The 20204-nt window shown below is 53.0% G+C and overlaps 1 protein-coding gene across 5 annotated transcripts; it reads right to left on the bottom strand.

The window, feature by feature from the left end:
* Window positions 1–4486: 4486 nt before the first annotated feature.
* USB1 (U6 snRNA biogenesis phosphodiesterase 1) lies at window positions 4487–20203 on the bottom strand. Of its 5 annotated transcripts, none has more exons than XR_002806789.2 (7): window positions 19957–20203; window positions 18928–19094; window positions 17154–17337; window positions 10339–10392; window positions 7899–8004; window positions 6571–6762; window positions 4487–5576 (listed from the first exon to the last, which is right to left on the bottom strand). XR_002806789.2 is itself a non-coding variant. In XM_001494681.5 (7 exons), exons 1-7 carry the CDS (start codon window positions 20052–20054, stop codon window positions 5472–5474), a joined length of 798 nt encoding a protein of 265 aa, XP_001494731.1. In that variant the 5' UTR covers window positions 20055–20203; the 3' UTR covers window positions 4487–5471. The 5 variants fall into 5 exon arrangements, 4 of the variants coding, with proteins under 4 accessions (XP_001494731.1, XP_005608351.1, XP_003364660.1 ...); XM_001494681.5 differs by having other exon boundaries at window positions 6571–6654; XM_005608294.4 differs by lacking the exon at window positions 6571–6762.
* Window position 20204: the final 1 nt, after the last annotated feature.

Genomic DNA, 20204 nt, shown 5'->3' with positions numbered 1-20204 from the left:
TGCTTCCCATGTTGTCTCTAACTGATGGCAATAGTTACCCCAGTGCCATCTCTTTGTTGTTTACAATTTTGAATACAGGACCAATCGGGTTTGGTGGGAGAGACCTGAGAGATGGCTCCAAGGATTTTTTCTTACTTCTCTCATTTTCTCTTGGGAACCAGGGGTCATCTGAGACCCTTGAGGGTCTTTGGGAATGATGTTCCATTGGCCTTTCTAAACCAAAGGGGGGCATCCCCACGGCCAACCCGTAGGTGGATAAGTTGATATAAATCGGGGAATCTGGAGCACATGCTCCTAGAACAACCCTAAATTGTTCAATAAATCTTTCCCTTTTCTTTCAGGAGTCAGGAAGGTTCTCGATGATGACGTAATTCTGACCGAAACCAAGGTTTAAATGTTGTCTTCTGTTGGCCTCACTTGAGAACGGGTACTGGCCGCACCCTGGGCTCCATCTACCAGAGACGGGGATCTGGTGAACCTTACAGTTACGGGCAGTTGAGGGGCTGGGGTGCTGTTGGTGAAGGACATTCTGGGAGAGAAGGAGAGATAGAAAGGAGAGCTGGGAGGGGAATATGGGGGTGCCGTGAAGGATTCTAGAGGGTTGACAGGGTCAGAAAAAATTTTCTGAAGACATTGTTTAAGAACTTCAATACTTTGAGGTTTGAATCATTTAGCTGCTTTTCAGCTTCTTCATAGCAAGTGAAAACAGCGGACCATTGTTCATCAGAGATCTTTGTTCCTTTTTGCCCTAGGGCTCCCCTTAGGTGGACTAATGTGGGGATATCCCAGAAGCCCCAGAGGGACCACTGGAGCTCAAGAGAGTTTTAGTCAAGTTTTGCTGATGAGAAGGAAAGCGGGCAGTAGTAGGGTCATAGAAGCATATAGGCAGCAGGAGTTTGAGAAGGAGAGGTTTCAGTCCATTAAGAGGCTCCCATGTTCTTGAACAGTGTACGTTACACTTGTGAACAGAGAAGCGTGGGCTTCTAACCCAGCCTCTGTTCCTTACAGAGACTCACCTCTCGCAATCAGAAAAGCCTGGGACTTTCACCACCCTCTGTTTACCTGGGACTCTAACCCAGCTGGTTACAGAGAAACCCAGGACTCTAACCCGGCCTCGGCTTGTCGGCGACTCTCGCCCAGCTTCTAGAATATTCTCAGAATCCTAAGAATCAAAACCTGGCCTTGCTGTGCTTCAGTGGACATTTATCCGGAGCGCTGGGTTTTGGAATTGGGCTCGCCACTGGGTTCCCAAACCAGCAAGCAGACTGGAGACAGAAGGTCTAGGTGTGCACTGGGAGGCCTGCTTGTCACGTCTGAGGGTCCAGTGATGGTTCCAATCCGGATCCAAGTCACAGCACCAAAAACTGCTAAAGAGAAACAGAGTTGGACAGAAGTTAAAGTGGTGAAGATAGATTTTATTTAAAAAAACTATTGCAATAGGGGAAGAAAGACTCCAGTATAGAACTGGGCTCAATTCCAAATACAACCAGAACAAGTGGGGATTAAGAGCCAAGGAGCAAGGTGGGGGTGGGGAGGGGAGGGCCTTGGTGGATGGAAAATTACAAAGAGGAGACATCAAGTCTGGGGGATTCTGCTGATCTCGGGCAGGGTGATGGGAGATCCTCTGGGAGTGGTGGGGATGGAGTTTGATCAGATATCAGGGTGGGGAATCTCACTAACCTGATTTGGCAGGATTCTTGCTAAAACTGGATTCTACAGGAAGTACAGGGAGGGGCCTTGCTGGGGAGAGGGTTAGGGGAGACTGACTCAAGTTTGGTCAAGCCAAGAGTCTTCATCAGCCCCAATGGGGGGTGGACATTGCCTGGTGTTGGGCAGAGCTTCCTCGGGGAAACAAAATTGGGGATTGGAGAAGAGGTTGGGGCAATTTCATCCATTTCCACCAACTGATTTCTCTGGGGGTCCCTCCTTTGGGAAATGGATTTCTAAATTTTTTGCTTGGAAATTTCCATTTAGGAAATGTACAGTGGTCATCAGAAACGGACAACAGGGTTGTGTCAGTTTAACTGAACACTTGTAATCTTTCACAATATTTATCCCCAATCAGCCGATGAAAAAAAGGTTTATGGGGCTATCTAGTAAAGAGGGGAGCCCAGGAACCGGGAGCAGTGCTCTTAGAGGCCACAGCCAGACAGGGGTCATTGTTCTCTCACGGAGGCTCCTCTCTTGGGGGAAAATCCTACCTTAAGGAGAGGGCATCCCCGTGACCAGACCTCGAAGCTTCCAGTGATTTGTTCTGTCCCCTACAGACACCTTGGGGCTCCGTGGTGGGTTTGTACATCCATCCATCCTAGGGACATGCGGTTCTACTGGGGCTGGCCAGAACCCATGGCCGGTGGGGACCAGTGGGACCGACATGTGTGAACACCAGCCCTTCAGTCAACCCGTATGAAACATTATCCACATTTGGCCAATATCATTTCATCTAGACCCTAACCTTCCCCCATTGGCTTTTTTCTTGGAGTCTTTTGAATTAAAGCCCAGACACGTCACTTCACAGTTTCATTTTGGGAGCCTGATGTGGCGTGAGGGGTTGTACAAATGGCTCTGGATTAGAAGGCAGGCCATGGGGTTCCTGCCCTGCACGAATTTACTGGGCGATCTCGAGCAAGCTATCTCCCCTCTTTGGGTTTGTCTCCTCAGTTGTAAAAGGGAGATTCTGGCTCAGGTGGTGCAAGGTCCCCTGTTTGGTAAAGGAAAGGTGCTGTGGGTTGGCACCAGGCCCAGGGCCCCCACTCCCACCCCAGGCTGCCCCCCAGGGCCCCTCAGGCTCCTGGTACCAAGACAAGGAATAAACAAACAAGCCGAGGTAATTTCCCTCTTCCTTGGAAACAAAGCTGGGGTGGTCTGGAGAGGCGTGTGGAGAGAGCCAAATGCCAGGTGGACACGAGCCAAGCGGGCTGGGAGATGATCCTTCCCCTCGCCTGCAGGGAACATCTGAGGACACCAGGGCCAGATGTGTTGATTTTGCACTCTCCGTGGTGTGATAAAACCCCCATCGAGAGCATTTCTTTATTCCTCGCCAGCCTGCCTAGGGGTGGACCCCAGCCTGCTCTGCTCTTGCCTTCTGTCTCCAGGCACATCTCCTCTTATGGAAGAGCCCCAGCTGCATCTGCACTGTCAGCGGAGCGCTCTCGCTCGGGAACGCGCTCCTCTCCAGCAGCATGCTCGCTCAATGTCTGGGCACCCGCCAAGCCCCTGCCGCCCAGCCTCCCCGGCCTGCCGACCCCTCCCCCCAGTGAATCTCCTACTTCCTTCCTCCATCACCACCTTCCATTCTCCACTGAAGAGCTGGTTATTGATCTTGGCCCATTCCTCAAAGTCGCTGCACTCTAATTCCTTCCGTGCCACATCCTCCCCCAGGGGACCGGCCGGGCCAGTCCTCCTGGGTTTGTTCATGGTGGTGCTCCATTACACGTGGGCCCCCTCTCAGGAAGAGCCAGTCCCAAGATGCGGCTTGGTGTCTCTGATAAGGACAATATGGTGGTCTGTGCCCACAGAACCTGCTTTGCTGGAGGCTGGCCTCCATCCTGAAATTGGAACCCGCAGGGAATTGGGTGGCCTTGTTTGTACTTCCCAGTCTGAGGAGCAGAGTGGGGATGGGGATTCTTCTCCACCCCCTGCCCGTCCCCCCATCACCCAGTTGTGAGCATCCAGAAGGCCCCATGAGTCTGATTCACCCAACTGCCCCAGTTCAGGGCCTGGCACAGAGCGGGTGTCGGTAAGTGCTGGCTGCACAGTGGGTTTGCTGTGTTCCTTGTGTGCCAGGAAGCCTGGCTTCTTCTCTCTAGCGTGACCTCAAAAGCCAGAAGAACCGACTGACCAGTCAGAGTGGGTTCTGCAGATCAATGCAGGGGGGCTGGGGAACAAGGCACAGAACGTGAGCTCCCAGGTCTGTCAGAGCAGTGATTGGGAGCTCGCCTCAGGAAGCAGAGGTGTGGGGGGCAGAGTGGGGCCAGAGCCACAGTCTGGGCTGGAGCAGGGGCAGGTGCAGGCCTCGCAGGCGGGGTGGAGGTTAGGGCAGACCCAGGGCCTTACCTCTGAGTTCTCAAGTGACCCCAGGCAAGTCATTTTCACCTGTTCTTCTGTAAAAGTGGAATAATCATTCCTAGCCAGTTTACTTTTCAGGGGCTATTGGGAGGAACAGGTGACAGGGGCCTGACAGGCCTTTGAAAGTCCGAGAGCCGTGTCAGGTCTGAACGTCTGTGCTTACACTGATGAGAAATGCGGGTGGCGACCCCTTGCCACGTGCCCAGCCTTGGGCCAGATGTGCTATGTCGACCTCTCTGGTGTGCAGGCCTGGCCGGCCGCGTGAGCCACCCTCATTTCACTCAGGCATCATTAACGCCTCTCAAGGCCACCTTACAAGTCATAACAGGGACTCCTAAGCGTCCCTTAGGCTGTGAAGCACACTGGACAAGGTGGGGATGGAGGAATCTCAGCTTTTCACCTAGTTGAACAGAAGCAGTTCAAAACAAAATTCACCATTTTTATTTGAACATAATTTAAAGCTATAACATAAAAATATCTCTTCATCCACCACCAGGAATCCGGATAGCATCTGGAGAGGGCTGGTCCTTTGCTCTGGTGTGGGCTTGATGAAAAATAAAAATCCTGTGCAACCCCAGTCCTTCCTCCGCCTCCCATTAGGATGCCCACCAGCCACAGCAGGCAGCTGGAGGCAGCGGACAGAGAACTCTGACTGGAGAAGGCGCCTCCCGGCCGCTCTGGGAAAGCCGATGGGAAGCCAGAGGTCACAGAGAGTTGGAGGCCTGGCGTAAAGCCCTGAGCCAGGCCAAAACGAAACATCTGCTCGTCTCCCCAGGCACCTGGCTGGGGGCGAGTGGGAGGAAGGAACGGAGAAAACTGAGGCTGAACCACAAATTAGCACCCTGTACCTTGGCCCTGAAATGGCCTCTGCTTGCATAGGAGGGGGTGAAACTAAAAATAAATAAATAGAAGCGACAGGCTTCAAGGAAGGATGGTGACAGGCCCACCGAAGCACCCTAGGGCCTGGCTTGAGCAGGGATGAGCCAGGGCATGATGGTTTTAGAAACCCTGGTCTGAGGCCAATGGCGTCAAAATGCGAGCAGCTGAAGGGGGGTGCGGGGAGGGGCCGTTTGTTGGAGGGACTACAGTGGGGATTCTGGCCGAGTCTGGGTGGGCTCACCGGGTGACCCCTAGTTTTTTTTTGCATAACCACCACAGACCTAGAACTAGGAGGCCCAGGCTGCCCTCTACTGGTGATTTCTGGAAATGACCACAACACAGTGGGACGGGACCTGCCACCTAAAAGGCGGAGGAGAGAACCAGCCCCCAGGGACAACCAGGAGTGGCTGGGCCTGCGGCCCAGCTCCCAGTGGGAGGCGGGGAGCATCCCCATCGATCTGAGCAGGCTCCTCTATCTCTGCCTGGCCTGCAGAGGGGCCTGGGACAAGGAGGGCCTCTGGTGCTCACTTCAGAGGCATCGAGAAGAACTTGTTCCCAGACTTGCAGCGGACCTGCCCGGCGCGCACGCGCAGCAGGATCTCGGAGTCTTCAAACTCATCCACAATCGCCTGAAACCAGCAGCGGGAGAGGACAGTCACATTAATGGGAATCAGGGACCCAGAGGGCACTGCCGGGGGAGACCGAGGCCCATGCAGGCTCCAGACTCTGAGCCTGGTTCTCTCGTCTTATCAGCTCTGCAGTCTTGGGAGGTGGGGCCTTTCATCCCCACTTTGCAGATGAGGAAATGGATGCTCAGAGACCTGGATGACAGAACTCAACAAAACCAGGACTGGACCCTGGGTCTGCTGGAGCCCCAAACCAGAACTCCTTGCCACCGCCAGCGTGATCAGGCCACAGCCGAGGTGGCTGTTTGGTGAGGGCCCCTGGGCCTGATCCCGCCTGCACATGTTTTGTTTGGCTTACAAAATGTTTTTTTTAAAAATACATATTAGCTGCCAACCTTTGAAAATAGGGAGGTTACATGCTAAAATCTGCATTTCTGGCTTCTCTTGAAAGAGAAGTGCTAGCAACACCAGGTCCACATTCCTGCAGGGCAACCCTCCCCATGGTCTCCTCCCCTAGAGGCGGGGAGTCAGCGAGGGTGGATGTTCTCACACCTGGCATGCCTCGCTCATTCCCAACACCAGCCAGGCCCCTGTGGGCACGCAAGCCTTTGACTTCTGGGCAAGAGGCTAGGACTTCTGGGGAGGCCTGCAGCGTCCTCCCAGACCAGTGCTCTAGGGCAGCGCTTCTCAGATTTTAACGTGCACACAGATCCCTCGAGACCTTGCCAAAATGCAAGTCTGATTTCTTAGGTGTGGGTTGGGGCCAAAGAGTCTGTATTGCTGACAAGCTCCCAGGTGATGCTGAGGCTGCTGGTCTGGGACTGCGCTTCCAGGAGCCAGCTTAGGAGCTGGGGTCTCCCGCCACCTCCGTGATTTCCCAGGGATTCAGGTTTGCATGCCTAATCCTCAGGGCCATCAGCCCCCCTCCCACTCCCCACCATCTAGCCCATCACTCCTGGAGGTCAGCACCCTCTGGGCTCCCGCACTGGGAATTCACCTGTAGCTCCCGCAGGCACTGCCCCTCCAGCTGGAGCCGCGCATCGCCCACACACCAGGCCAGGCTGATGTGGAATGAAGGGTCCTGTGGAGGGACAGCAGGGAGGCAGGGGCTCACCTGGACGCCAAGGCAGGTCAGACGTCACAGCAGGTCTCGGACAGAGTTGTCGTGGTAGCCCTGCTGGATCCTGGCCTGCCCCGGGGGAGACCAGAGTGTCGACCTACTAGTCAACTGCTCAGCTTCAGTACTGATCCCAAGCATCCTCCACAGATAGATAACATTGCCGTGGGTTGGTCCTTGCTATGGACTGAATTGTGTTCCCCCCCAAATTTGTATGCTTAACCTTAACCCCCACTGTGATGGCATTTGGAGACGGGCCTGGGGAGGTGAGTTAGTTTCAGACGAGGTTGTGAAGGCGGGGCCCTCGGGATTCGTGTCCACGTAAGAGACAGCAGAGGGCTTGCCTCCTGTTTCTCCCGTGTGAGGACCAGCAAGAACACGGCTGTCTACACGCCAGGCAGAGTCCTCCCTGCCACTGGCCATGACGGCACCTTGACCTTGGATTTCTAGGCTCCAGAACGGTGAGAAGGTAAATTTCTGTTGTGTGGGCCCCCAGGCTGTGGCGCGTGGTGTGCAGCGTGAGCTGGCTAAGACAGCCCTTCTCAGAGGCTCTTCTTTACATGTCGCAGAGTCATTAAATCTGGGACGTGGAAGCGAACCCAGGCTCCGACTCTATTTTCTGATCTAAAGCGTTTCAATAGATGACATACTTTCTAAGATGAAATGAACAAAACCCCCAATGTCTAAAGTTATGAAGAAACAGTAAATTATCTCTATCCAAATTCATGCTTATATACCTCAGCATGATTTTAAAAGAATATATTGAAACCAATGGCCCTTTAAAGCCTTGACACTGAGCTTGGAGTTCAAGTACCCCTGGAGGGCACGGGCCAAGGCGTGGGAAGGTGTGTGGAGGTGCAACTCTTCCCAGAGTGTTTTTAGTTTTTACTAAAAAACACTTGGGAAAGCGTCTTCTTAAAAAGTATACAAATAAACACAGATACATTATGGAGTAGAAGGCATAAATCTCATGCATATTTAAGATATAACAAAAGATTTCTAAGACATGGGGGACTTTGGGTGGGCCGCATCTGACCACACCCCAGACCTCTCCTCTCTGCAGGGGTGTGTGTCCCCTGCAGGCTGGCACTGGGGACATGGGAAAGTTCTGGAGGGCTCTTCAGTTTCCTCTCACAGGGGCTTCTTGAAGGCTGGTTTTATTCCCCTTACAGATGGGCCCATGGGGAAGACAAAGCCCTGTTCATTACCTGGTAGAAGGTGGGGAGGTCGAATTCCTCCATGACTCTGTCCACCTCGGAGACCAGGTCCAGGAACTGGGCGTGCCCTGAGGTGACCTCGAGCCCAACAAAGGTCCTGTGGGGAGACAGAAGTGGAGACAAGAGGGCATGAGGTGCAGCCTCTGAGAACATAAACCACCCGTGCTGGGGCAGAGGCTGCGACAGACAGACAGCGCACAGGCCTGGGCCGTCGGCTCTATGCCTGTCTTGGGGTCAGATCATTTTCCTGCTCTCTGAGCTGCTCTTTCAATCCTCCTCTCCTCCGTCTGTGAACCTTCCTTCCCTGAGTCCAACCACATGGCTCTCCTCCCTCCCAGGGTCTAATAACCCTCGCGGGCACGCCTTCAGCTGCCAGCGCCAGGTCTACAGGCCCCGAAGCCTCTGCACCACGCTCTCCATCCTCCCTCCTGAGTCGCGACCCTTTCTCGAGGACTTTGCTCTCTGGCACCAGCTACCGTCCCGTCAGCACTCAGACATGCCCTCTCATCCTTAAAAACCCTCCCTTGAGCCCACAGCTTCAGCCAGCCCCCATCCCACGCTCAGTAAACCTGCTTTTCAGGGGATTTGTCTACCTTCACTCTAATTCCTCACCTCCCATCTTCAACCCACTTCGCCGGGAACTCCTCTCATAAAGTTGCCAACGAGCTCCATGTTATAGAATCTGAAGAACACGTCTCTGTCCTCATCTTGGCTGCTCAGCAGCATCTGATATTGCTGACTCCTCCCCCTGGAAACCTTCTTCTCTCTTGGCTTCCAAGACACTACACGGTCCTGGTGTGATCCCACCTCTGGCCTCCCTGTCAGTGTCCTCTGCACTCTCTTCTTTCCAACCTCTAAATGCCCACGGGCTGCAGGCCTCAATCCTCAGCCCTCTCCGGCAGGCTGATCTCACGCAGCCTTGCTTTAGATATCACACGGGCCGATGGATCCCAAATTTCTGTCTCCAGTTGGCATCTCTCCTGTATAACCAATTGCATATGTGACATTTCCACCCAGAGGTCTAACAGGCAGCACAGCCTAACATACAAAGCAGAACTTTTGATTTTCACCCCACTGGTGTTTCCCATATGGAAAATGGGGCCATGATTTACCCAGCTGTTCAAACCCCAAACCCAGGGATTTCTCTGATTCTTCCTATTACTTTTCACACAGATCCAACCCATTGGTTATTCCAGGTGATTCTACCTCCAGTATGTTACGAATGTGTCCACTTTTTGGCTCTTCCACTGCCATCACCCAAATCCACCACTGGTTCCCCAGCTGGATGGCGACACCTGCCTCCTCTCTGCTCTCCCTGTGTCCACCCTTGCTCCCTTACAACTTGCCTCCAATCAGTAGCCAGAGACACAGACGCAATCTAGCCAGACTGACATTTACAAACATCAGTCAGATCACGTCCCTCCTCTGTTCACATCCCTCCAATGGCCTCCATGACACTGAAAATCCAAACTCTTTCCCTTGACCTTGAAGGCCCTGCATGAGCTAACCCTGCCCAGCTCATCTCCTGCTGCTCTCCCACGTGCTCCCCGGGTCCCACTTTGCTGGCCTCCTTGAACACGCCTAGCTCCTCCTGCCTCAGAGGCACTTGGTTGGCTGTGTCCTCTGCTTGAAGGCTCTTGTGGCACCTGTTCCCAAGCCTGGTTCCTTCCCATCCTCAGGGAAGGGCACCAGCAAATGCCACCTCCCTGGTGCCCTCCTTGGCCACGTGCTCCTGACTCTCCCTCATATCACACCAGTTACTAATGATCTCATTTACTTATATTATCTGTCTCCCCAGCAGAATGGAAGATCCCCAAGAGCAGGCACTGTGTGGAGCTTTTCCTGCTGAATCTGCAGTGTACAGCAAGTGCCTGGCTCAAGCAGGCGCTTAATAAATCTGTGCCTCGTAGAATGAACGAATGAGTGAGCCCTCCTTTCAGAGGTGCTAAGAGAAGAAGGCAGCCCAGTGAGTGGATCAGACAGGGAGGCTCACTTTGGAGCCTTGATAATAACAATTCCTGCTTATATTCATGTAATACTTTACTACTTTTCAAAACCTGTTTGGCTCACTTGAGCCCCACAGCTGCCCAACGGTGGAGGTACCAAGGGCAGGCGTGTGACGGCGTGGAAACGGAAGGTCACAGAGGTGAAGAGATGAGCTAAACCTTAAATCGGGGACAGAGCCGGGCAGGAACCCAGGTTTTCTTTCTGTCTCAGGTTTTTTTCTCTATACCAAGATGTTTTTCTCTACTCTGCCCCTCCCCCCCACGCTCCCCTAGTTATTTTTCTTAATGAAAGGTTCAGATTTGGGAACTGCTGCCTTTGTTGTCATAGAGTTGGTTAAAACACAAACAAACAAAAAACTGAGACAGACAATCATTATTCTAAAGAATCTTCTGGAAGCAATTGGGGGCAGAGCTGGGAAACCCACCTGGTTTTCTCTTGATTGGTATAAATCTTTACCTGGTTGGCAGTAAAGCAGAATCTGAAACTCAGAAGAAGACAGACCACATTTTAGGAAGAATAATAAAGGAAAAAAAAATCAGAAAAAATAATTTATATTAAAAAAAAGTACTTTGAAAATATAGCTAACTTGCTTCACACTTAGGATTGTCACCCTATTATACAGGTGGTAAACTGAAGCCTAAAATGTTAGAGCTGGACAAGGCCTTAAATAATTACCCAGTCCAAGTAACAAATAGCTTCATGCGGATGCTAGCAAGAATTTTAGTTTATTAATAGCAGCTCGTTCCAATAAACAATTGAGACTATCTCAACTTTACTGATGGGACCTGAGAAAGTCTTATTCATCAAGTTGGTGATAATAGATCATTTAAGGGCCAATTTGTTCCTAGCAGGTTAAAAAAAGACAATTCCGATCTAGCCTGAGCAATGACAATGACATTTCCTGTGTGCCAGGGCTGAGCTGAGGGCTGTGTGCACATCAGCTCGGGGGGTCCTCACACAACTCTGTGGTCAGGCACTATGATTGTGCCCATTTCACAGACAAGCAAACTGAAGCTCGGCGAGGCTGAATTTGGTGAGCCCCGATTTGAACCTCAGTCTGCTGATTCCAAAGCCCTTGCTCTCACCTGTGATGGTTTAGTGAGGGGATGTGGTCTCTGTTGATGTGAAAGTGGGGCAGAAACAGCCACCCATCCACCACTCCGATCAGTTACACAGGAACCATCAGGTTCAGCCAGCTACGTGAGGGCTATTATGGTGGGAAAGGCCAAGAGGAAGTCATCAGAACCGCCTCTAACCAGGAGAATAGGAAACCACACGCAATCCCACATCCCTGGAGGGACAGCAGGGACCCGTGCCACCATGAAGGACTTGAAGCATGCAGTGGTGGCGGTGCCCACATCTCCATTCAGCTCTGTGTAGGCTGTGCAGAAGACAGACGTGTCTCGGACAATGACAGTGGATTTTCATAAACTGGACCAGGTGGTGACTCCAATTCCAGCTGCTGTTCCACATGTGGTTTCATTGCTTGAGCATATTAACACATCCCCTGGTACCTAGTATGCGGCTGTTGATCTGGCAAATATATTTTTCTCCACCCCTGTCCATAAGGCCCAGAAGCAGTCTGCTTTCAGCCGGCAAGGCCAGCAATACACTTTCATTGCCTGAGCTCAGGATGCACCATCTCTCCAGCCCTAGGCCATAATTTATCACCTTTCGCTTCCACAAGAGATTGCACTGGTCCATTACATTGATGATACTATGCCGACTGGACCTAGTGAACAGGAAGTAGGAACTACTCTAGACTCATTGGTAAGACATTTGCGTGCCACACAGTGGGAAATAAATCCAGCAAAAATTCAAGGGCCTTCCACCTCAGTGAAATTTCTAGGGGTCCAATGGAGTAGGGCATGTCGAACTATCCCTGCCAAGATGAAGGAGAAGTTCTTGCATCTGGCCTCTCCTACGACCAAGAAAAAAGCACAACACCCAGTGGGCCTCCTTGGACCATGGAGGCAATGTACTCCTCACTTGGTGTGTTACTCTGGCCCGTTTGCCGAGTGACCTGAAGAGCCCCCGGTTTTGAGTGGGGCCCAGAACCAGAGAAGGCTCTGCAACAACAGGTTCCTGGCTGCTGTGCGAGCCGCTCTGACACTGGGACACACAATCCACTAGATCCGACGGTGCCTGACGTGGCCAACAGGGATGCTGTCTGGGGCCTTTGTCAGGGCCCCGTGGGTGAACTGCAGTGTGGACCTTCAGGAGTTTGAAGACCCCGCTATCATCCACAGATCACTACTCTCCTTCTGAGAAACAGCTCTGGGCCTGCTACTGGGCCTTAGTAGAGACTGAATGCCTGACCATGGGCCACCAAGTTACCATGTGACCTCAGCTGCCCGTCATGAGCTGGGTTTCATCTCTCCCACCGAGTCATAAGTGGGCATTGCAGAGCAGCATTCCATCGTCAAATGGATACAGTACACACAACCAGGCCTGAGCAGGCCCCGAGGCACAAGTAAGTTACGTGAAGAAGTGGCCCAAATGCCCGTGGTCCCCACCCCTCCTACCCTGTCTTCTCTCTCGCGGCCTGCACCTGTGGGCTCGTGGGGAGTTCCCTACAATCGGTTGACAGAGGAAGACAAGACTTGGGCCTGGCTGGCAGACGGTTCTGCACGACGTGCAGGCACCCCCGAGGGTGGAGCTGCGGCACTCTGCCCCTCTCCGGGACATCCCTGGAGGACAGCGGTGAAGGGACATCCTCCCCGGGGGCAGAACTTTGGGCAGGGCGTCTGGCTGTTCATTTTCCCGGGAAGGAGAAATGGCCACATGTATGACTGTACACTGACTCATGGGCTGCGGCCGGTGGCTGAGCTGGACGCTCAGCGACGTGGAAGGAATATGACTGGAAAGTTGGTGGCAAAGAGGTCTGGGGAAGAAGTATATAGACTGGCCTCTCTGAATAGGCAAAGAACGTGAAGATATTTGTGTCCCATGTGACTGCTCACCAAAGGGCGACCTGAGTGAGGAGGATTTTAATACTCAAGTGGATGGGGCGACCCAGCCTGTGGCTACCAGTCAGCCTCCTTGCTCAGCCACCCGTCATTGCCCAGCGGGCTCATGAACTAAGTGGACATGGGGACAGGCATGGAGGTTCCATCTGGGCTCAGCAACATGGATTTCCACTCACCAAGGCCAACCTGGCTATGGCCACCACCGAGTGCCCAATCTGCTGGCAGCAGAGACCAACACTGAGCTCCTGATACGGCACCATGCCCCGGGGCGACCGGCCAGCTCCCTGTGACAGGTTGATTACACTGGGCCACTTCCATCACAGAAGGGGCAGTGCTTCCTTCGTACTGGAATGGACACTTACTCTGGATACAGATTTGCCTTCCCTGCATGCAGTGCCTCTGCCCAAACTACCACCCACGGACTTACAGAATGTCTCATCCACCATCATGGTACTGCACACAGCATTGCTTCTGATCAAGGGACTCACTTCACAGCAAAAGAAGTGCCACAGTGGCCCACGCCCATGCGGTTCTCTGGTCTCACCACGCTCCCCACCATCCTGAAGCGGGTGGCTTCATAGAGCAGTGAAACAACCTTCTGAAGACTCACTTACAGTGCCAGCCAGGTAGCCATACCTTGCAGGGCCGGGGCAAGATTCTCCAGAAGGCGGTATATGCTCTGAATCAGCAAGCAACAAATGGTGCTGTTTCCCCCAGAGCCAGGATTCACGGGCCCAGGAATCAAGGAGTGGAAATGGGAGTGGCACCACTATCACCCTAGTGACCCATTAGCAGAATTTTTGCTTCCTGTTCCCACAACTTTATGCTCTGGTGGCCCAGAGGTCTTGGCTCCAGAGGGAGAAATGCTTCCACCAGGAGACATAATGGTCCCACTGAACAGGAACTTAAGACTCCAGCTGGGTACTTTGGGCTCCTCAGGCCCCGAATCAACAGACGAGGGAACTGTGGTGTTGGCTGGGGTCACTGATCCTGACTATCAAGGAGAAACTGGACTCCTCCACAATGGAGGTAAGGAAGAGACGTCTGGAATACAGGAGATCCTGCAGGGCGTCTCTTAGTGTTACCATGGCCCGTGATTAAGGTCAATGGAAAACTACAACCACCCCATCCAGGCAGGACTAGTAATGGGCCAGACCCTTTAGGAATGAAGGTTTGGGTCATTCTCCCAGGGAAAGAACCACAACCAGCTGAGGTGCCTGCTGAAGGCAAATGGAAGACACACTAGGGAGCAGGAGAAGGTGGTTACACACCAGCTACAACCACGTGACGGGTTTCAGAACCGAGGACTGTAACTGTCATGGTATTTCCCCCTTATTTTGTGATGAACACGTTTGTGTGTATACATACATATATTAAGCAAATAACTATTTTCTTACTTCTCTTATTCCCTTATCGTGTAACATAAAAGGTACTGACTTTACCTCAGTATCGAAGTCCTGTTTATTTTACGTCATAGTATGCAAGTTACACGATATCAGGAGAGCAAACATTATGCAGGAGCTCTCCCCCCACTGCTGGGGAAGGATGAGTGCGTTTTCAGATGGACACAGCATGGTTGTGTCCCGTCAGGTAGAAGTGTTATGGTCTTAACTTGGAAACAAGCCTGGTTTAAGGAGATGCATGTAAGTGTCAAGTTGACAAGGGACGGACTCGTGACGGGTGATCTTATGTGTCCACTGGATGGGGCTAAGGGACGCCCACACAGCTGGTAGAGCATCACCTCCAGGTGTGTGAGGGAGTTTGGGGAAAGATTAGCGTTTGAATTGAGGACCTGAGTGAGGCAGAGGGCCCTCCCCAGTGTGGGCGGGTGTCATCCAATCCCCAAGGGCCGGAATAGAAGAAAGGCGAGGAAGGGGGCGTTCCCTCTCTGCTTGGGATGAGGCATCCCTCCTCTCCTGCCCTCCGACATCGCTGCTCCTGGGTCTCAGGCCTCCAGGCTCATGTCAGGACTTACACCATCAGCCCCCGATTTGCAGGACTTTGTAATCGGATGGACTGAGTTACACCGCCTGCTTTCCTGGTTCTCCAGCTTGCAGAGGGGAGATAGCGGACTTCCCGGCCTCCCAGAACCACATGACCCAATTCCTATAATAAACCTCCTCTTAGATACCTCCATGCAGATCTTATTGGTTTGTTCCTCCGGACAACCCTAATACATCAACCAACAACCCTTCTGGTATCTTGTACTGGAGGGCTGTCTCCCACATTGTGCTGGTGGAGTGGTCCCCACCCCGCTACCCCAGGGGGCGTACCTGACCCAGGCCTGGCCAATCAGAGCACAGCATTCCCTCCATCGCAGCAAGAGAACCAAACGTGCACTGCCCGCTCGTGGTCATCTCAGGCTCAACCAGACAAACTTGAAGAAGCCACCTGGCCCAGCTTCGTTCAGGACGCAGGGCAGGAAACACTGTGCACCCTCAGGACAGCATCAGGGGAGCCAACCCAGCGGTCCAGGTGCTGTTCTCTGGTCCCCAAGTGAGCAAGAGAACAAGCTACATCCATGCCAATATCTCTTGTCATGGCCCTTGGGAAAAATTTCCAGAGTTCCCAGCAAGGGACTCGCCCAGTTCAAGGACCACTGCATGCAGAGAGCCCAGAGCTGAGCTTCCCGCCAAGGACTTAGTTCACCCATAGTCTTCCCAGCCCAGATGCGGGGTGCCAGTAAGTCATTTTACCATAAGTGATGTGGCCCACAAACACAGCTTTATCCAGGGGACAGAGCCAGAAGCAGGCTAAGTGAAGCATGCTCATGTAGAGAAGGGAAAGGGTCTCGTTAACTCCACTCACAAAGGGACAGCATGTTAGCCAAGTCGGACCAATCAAGGTCATTCCCGAGACTTTTGCTGAAGCTCTTAGAAAAAAGGGCTGCCTGTCCAGGATGGTAGACCAGCAGCCTGGAGAGGCTGGCAGCCTCCTTTGCCTTTGTGAGAATGAAGCCAACGCAGAGAGGGGCAGAGCCGAGAGGCGGTGAGAGTCGGGTGCCATCTGACATCGTCTGGTCACCCCAATCCACACATGCATGAAGCCAGCGCCCCCTCTGAACTCTGTAGTTACACCAGCCTGGAAGGCCTCTCAGTTTAAAGGACTCGAGGCTGGATTTCTGGCACCTGAGATCAAGAGAAGCCAGACGAATGGACATATGGCTCAATAAACTGGGTAATGACAATGAAAAAAGGGGCGGGGGCTGGATTAGGCGGGGAGATGAGTTTCAGTCCTGATTCTCTGGCTAATTGGCTGAATTGGAGCAAATCCTTTCCTCCGCTGGCCCTCAGAAGGGGTTAAACTAAATGGGCAGTTCTCCAGTCGGGCAGAGGAGTTCCACGGAATTCCTCCTGAGGCCTTCTGAACTCTGGGGGAGGGGCTCTGGCTAGAAGACTCTGTTTTTCTCTCTCTTACACATCTACACATCTGGGCTTTTGTGTACACCTCATCTGAAGACAGGGCTCTGCAGACAAAACCAGGGTGAGAAGACCACCACGTTGATGGCTTCTTAGGCTCCTAGAACCAACATTCAGAGGCCCCAGAGCAGGATTTCTGGGCTCCCTCTTGCCTGCTCAGTCACTCAACAAATATGCCTTTGATGCCTGAAGTGGGGAAAGCACCTGGAGAAAAGATGTGGGCTAATTCAAGAAGCACACCCCTGGGCCTGCAGGAACTTGGGCTCCAAAGGGGGAGACAGACGTGGGAATGACCGGATAGGAGGACGGAGCGAAATGCGCTCCAGGGGCGTAAACAACCACAGGACCGGATGTTCCCTGGGACTGAGGGACTCTGGGGGAGATGCCCACCGGGAAAGCCTCAGTGAAGGAGCAGGGCTTTGATCTGGCCAAGTCTAGGAGGAAAAGCCTTTCTGGTAGGAAGAAGAGGAATGAGAACAGTTAAGGAAAAAAAGCCCTCAGCTGGCAGACAAAACCAGAAGCAAGGTCCTGTTCTGATCTCTCGCCATGTGCCACTCTGAGGGCATGCATGATGTCACCTCACTCCCAAGTCCCCTCTGAGGCAGCCACCACCGCTCCCATGACCCACACACAAGAGAAGGCCTCGGGGGCCTCCAGAGGTCATGTGGCGTGCCCAAGGTCACCCAGGACGTGCAGCCGGCAGCCCCGGGAGCTCCGTGTTCTATCCTCCAGGTTTGGCCTGCTTGCTGGGTAACACGTCCCCCACCTACATCCCCACAGTACCTCAGGACGGGAGGAGGAGCCTTGCAGGGGAGGGAGAGGAGGGGCCGAGGGACGCACTTGGGACTCACCTCTGGAAGGAGGCCACACGGTCTTTCAGAGCCTGCACGAAGGGGAGGATCCAGTGATGGCGCAGAACCACGCTCTGGGACAGGCTGACATGGAATGCCTCCATCCTCACCAGCCGGGGCACGTACGTCTGGGCGTGGGGCAGCAACACGTCAAGGAGTTCCAGGAAGTCCTCCCCGGCTTCATCTGGAGTGGGAGAGCGGGGACGGTGGGCTGCTCCCTCAGCCAGGGTGGCATGGCTGAGTCGGGAAGCCCAGAGGCAAAGGCTTTATTCACTCTGGGTCTTATGAGAAAATTACTTTGACAGAAGCCTATGTCTATACATTGTAATAATATTTTAATAGGTATTTCTGATTACAGAAGTAACACACCCACGCTCACTGTAAAGAATTCAAGTAAAAAGGAAATGCAAAGGAGAAAGCAGGGGCCCCTGAAACCCCACCACCTAGAGCAGTGGGCTCCACACCACTGTGATCACACAGGCCCTTAGGAAAACAAGCTGGCACACATACCTGCAATAAACGTGGATTTATTTATAAATACAAATGCGTGCTACTCTGTAAAGTTACGTGTGTTATAAAACGCATGCTCTTAAGAACAGAAATTTAAGAAGATGAGATAAAAAGAAATACACAAAAAAGTTCTAGTGCTTTCTTCCTAATGGATCATCCTGACATATCCTCCAGGGCACACGTACCCCACTTTCAAGACTACCATCCTACAGACAAAGACCGTCAGAAAGCCTTGTCTCAGTGCATATACTAATGTATATATTCAAACTTCTGCCGCTGGCTGTCTTCATCTAACACTACCTGTTGCACACCCTTGCTCTCAGGACAGAGTTGTCAAGCCCATGATTACAGCCCCACAGTAACCCACAGCCAGAAACAGTGTATTTCTTTAATCAGTCTCCTATTAGACATTTAAAATCTCCTGATAGACACTTAGAATGCTCCTACTTTTTCACAAAAACAAAGAACACTACAATGCCAACCATTGTATGTTCACATATTTATTTTTTTATCAAACATGTGACTAGAGCTGCATGGTTAACAGTCTGCTCACAGCTGGTGAGTTACTCAATTTGTCCCAAAGTCCTGGTAAACAGGCAGTATAGAGAATCATTCCCAATCTGTGGATGGGGATATGGAGGTGCCAAGAGTATACTCAATCTAGTATGAACTAATAAGAGCCACCACTTACTTTGTATATTGTGCTAAGAACTTGACATAGATTAGCTGATTTAATCTTCACAGAAGTCACAGGAGATAGTATTACTACTATCCCCATTTTAGAGATGAGGAAACTGAGGCTCTGAGATGTCCAGTAAGTTAGTAAAGGGCACCCAGAGCAGTGGGGTGGTGGAACCAGCTCTGACACTGAAGTCTGGACATTGCCTGCTTGCCACTCACTCATTAGGGCTGGGTGGGACTTGAACCCCGCTGGGACCTCTTAGAAATGAAGTGTCAGCTGTAGCTGCATTCCGGGATGGCCCTGACACTCTGCCCAAGACCCTCCCTTGGTCACCTCCTCACGAGCAGGAAGAACATTATACTCAGGGTTAACAAAAAATATTTCAGGCAGTGAATTTAAACTGCAACCAAGTTTACAGAAAAATTCCCCAATTCTTGACACTCTTTCTCCGTCTTCTGAGTCCACCTCTTTCCCACCACTAGCGTGAGAGGTCTCTGGCTTCTTCCTCCTGGTTAGGGCCAGCTTCCTTCCCTCACAAGGCACCTATCAGTCTCAGCCACCTGCCTTTCACACGTCACTCACATGGTACATAGACGTGAGTGGCCCAGTTGCCCCGCTCGTGGGGGAAGGTGCGCACCCGGCCCCCATGTTTTGCACTGTCATCCTCAGGCCCCTCCTCCGTGCCCGGGAACATGTGCAGCACGCTGTCGGGTACTGGCAACCTCTGGCTGGGAAGGGGGCTCTGTCCACTGCAAGAGAAAAAAAGAAAATGAGAACATTTATCCTCCCAGCATTCTCTACCTCTGTACATACCACAAAAGTTGTAACCTCTTATCCAGGTGACTGTGTGTATATTTCCCACCAGGTGCTGTAAGCAGCTTCTAGATAAGTACAAAGCTCTTTCCCCAGTATTGTCTCATCGCGGTCTCCCAACAGCTGGAGGAGCCAGACTTTGCAGGGAGGTGGTCCCCACGGGAAACAACTGGGCAGGCAGCCATGTATGGTTCAGAGGTCACACTCCCCAACCGGACAAGCCTGAGCTGGAGTGGCACTTCCTAACTCTGTGGTCTCAGGCAAGTCAGGTGCCCTTTCTGGGCCTCAGTTTCCTCACCTGTAAAGTGTACCCTACCTGATGGAGCTACTGTGAGATAACGGCGATTCTGCTGGAAAAGCACTCAGCAAGCGCCAGGCCCGGCACTGAGGAACCCGAGCGCCATAAAGTAAGAGCCCTGGATCATTGTGTACACTGTTGAGTCGCGAGCCTGGCGCAGAGGGAGGGCTCAAGGAATATTTACTGCATGAATGAAAACACTCTCCAAGTGAGTAAACAGACCTGGGGTGGGACAGCGGTGCGCGCCAGGCGATGGAGTGGGCCAGCGGCGGAGGCTGGACCCGAACCCACGTTTCCTGCTTCCTGACCTTGGCCTAGCCAGGTGGGGGCACTCGGGGGCTCTGTCCGGGGCTGGCTGTGCTCCGGATCTTCCTTTCCCCCGGTGCCCCTTTTCCTTCCTTCGCGAGCCGCCCTGCACCCCCGCCCACCCCGACGCTCGGCTCCCCTCGGGGTCTCGCGCGCACCCGCCCCCTCCCCAGAAAGCCTTCCTCGCTCCTCACCGATGGCGGCCTCCAACCCCCGGCCGGGCGCAGGCCTCGGTCTCGGCCTCATCCTCCGAGCCGCTGCTGCTGTAGCCCACCAGGGGCGCCGCACTCATGGGGCCTCCTCCGCGACCGCAGGACCTGTCCGCCAGCACCCGCGCCCGGAATTCCGCGGAGCCGGAAGTGCCCTCCCGGGGGCGGGGCCAGGATTAGCTCCGCCTCGGGGCGGGGCCTGGAGGGGCGGGGCCCGGCGGGACAGCGGAGAA

Source organism: Equus caballus, chromosome 3 (assembly GCF_041296265.1).
Source record: "Equus caballus isolate H_3958 breed thoroughbred chromosome 3, TB-T2T, whole genome shotgun sequence".
Classification (NCBI taxonomy): domain Eukaryota; kingdom Metazoa; phylum Chordata; class Mammalia; order Perissodactyla; family Equidae; genus Equus; species Equus caballus.
This window is presented reverse-complemented; position numbering and strand designations above follow the sequence as displayed.

Excerpts from the sequence above, each read along its gene's own strand:
- USB1 (XM_001494681.5), bottom strand. The coding sequence starts at position 20,054 with ATGAGTGCGGCGCCCCTGGTGGGCTACAGCAGCAGCGGCTCGGAGGAT. Across the intron at positions 17,338-18,927 it reads CACTCACGTCTATGTACCAT|ATGAAGCCGGGGAGGACTTC; the intron begins GTGAGTGACGTG and ends CTCCCACTCCAG. Across the intron at positions 8,005-10,338 it reads ACCAATCAAGAGAAAACCAG|GACCTTTGTTGGGCTCGAGG; the intron begins GTGGGTTTCCCA and ends GTCTCCCCACAG.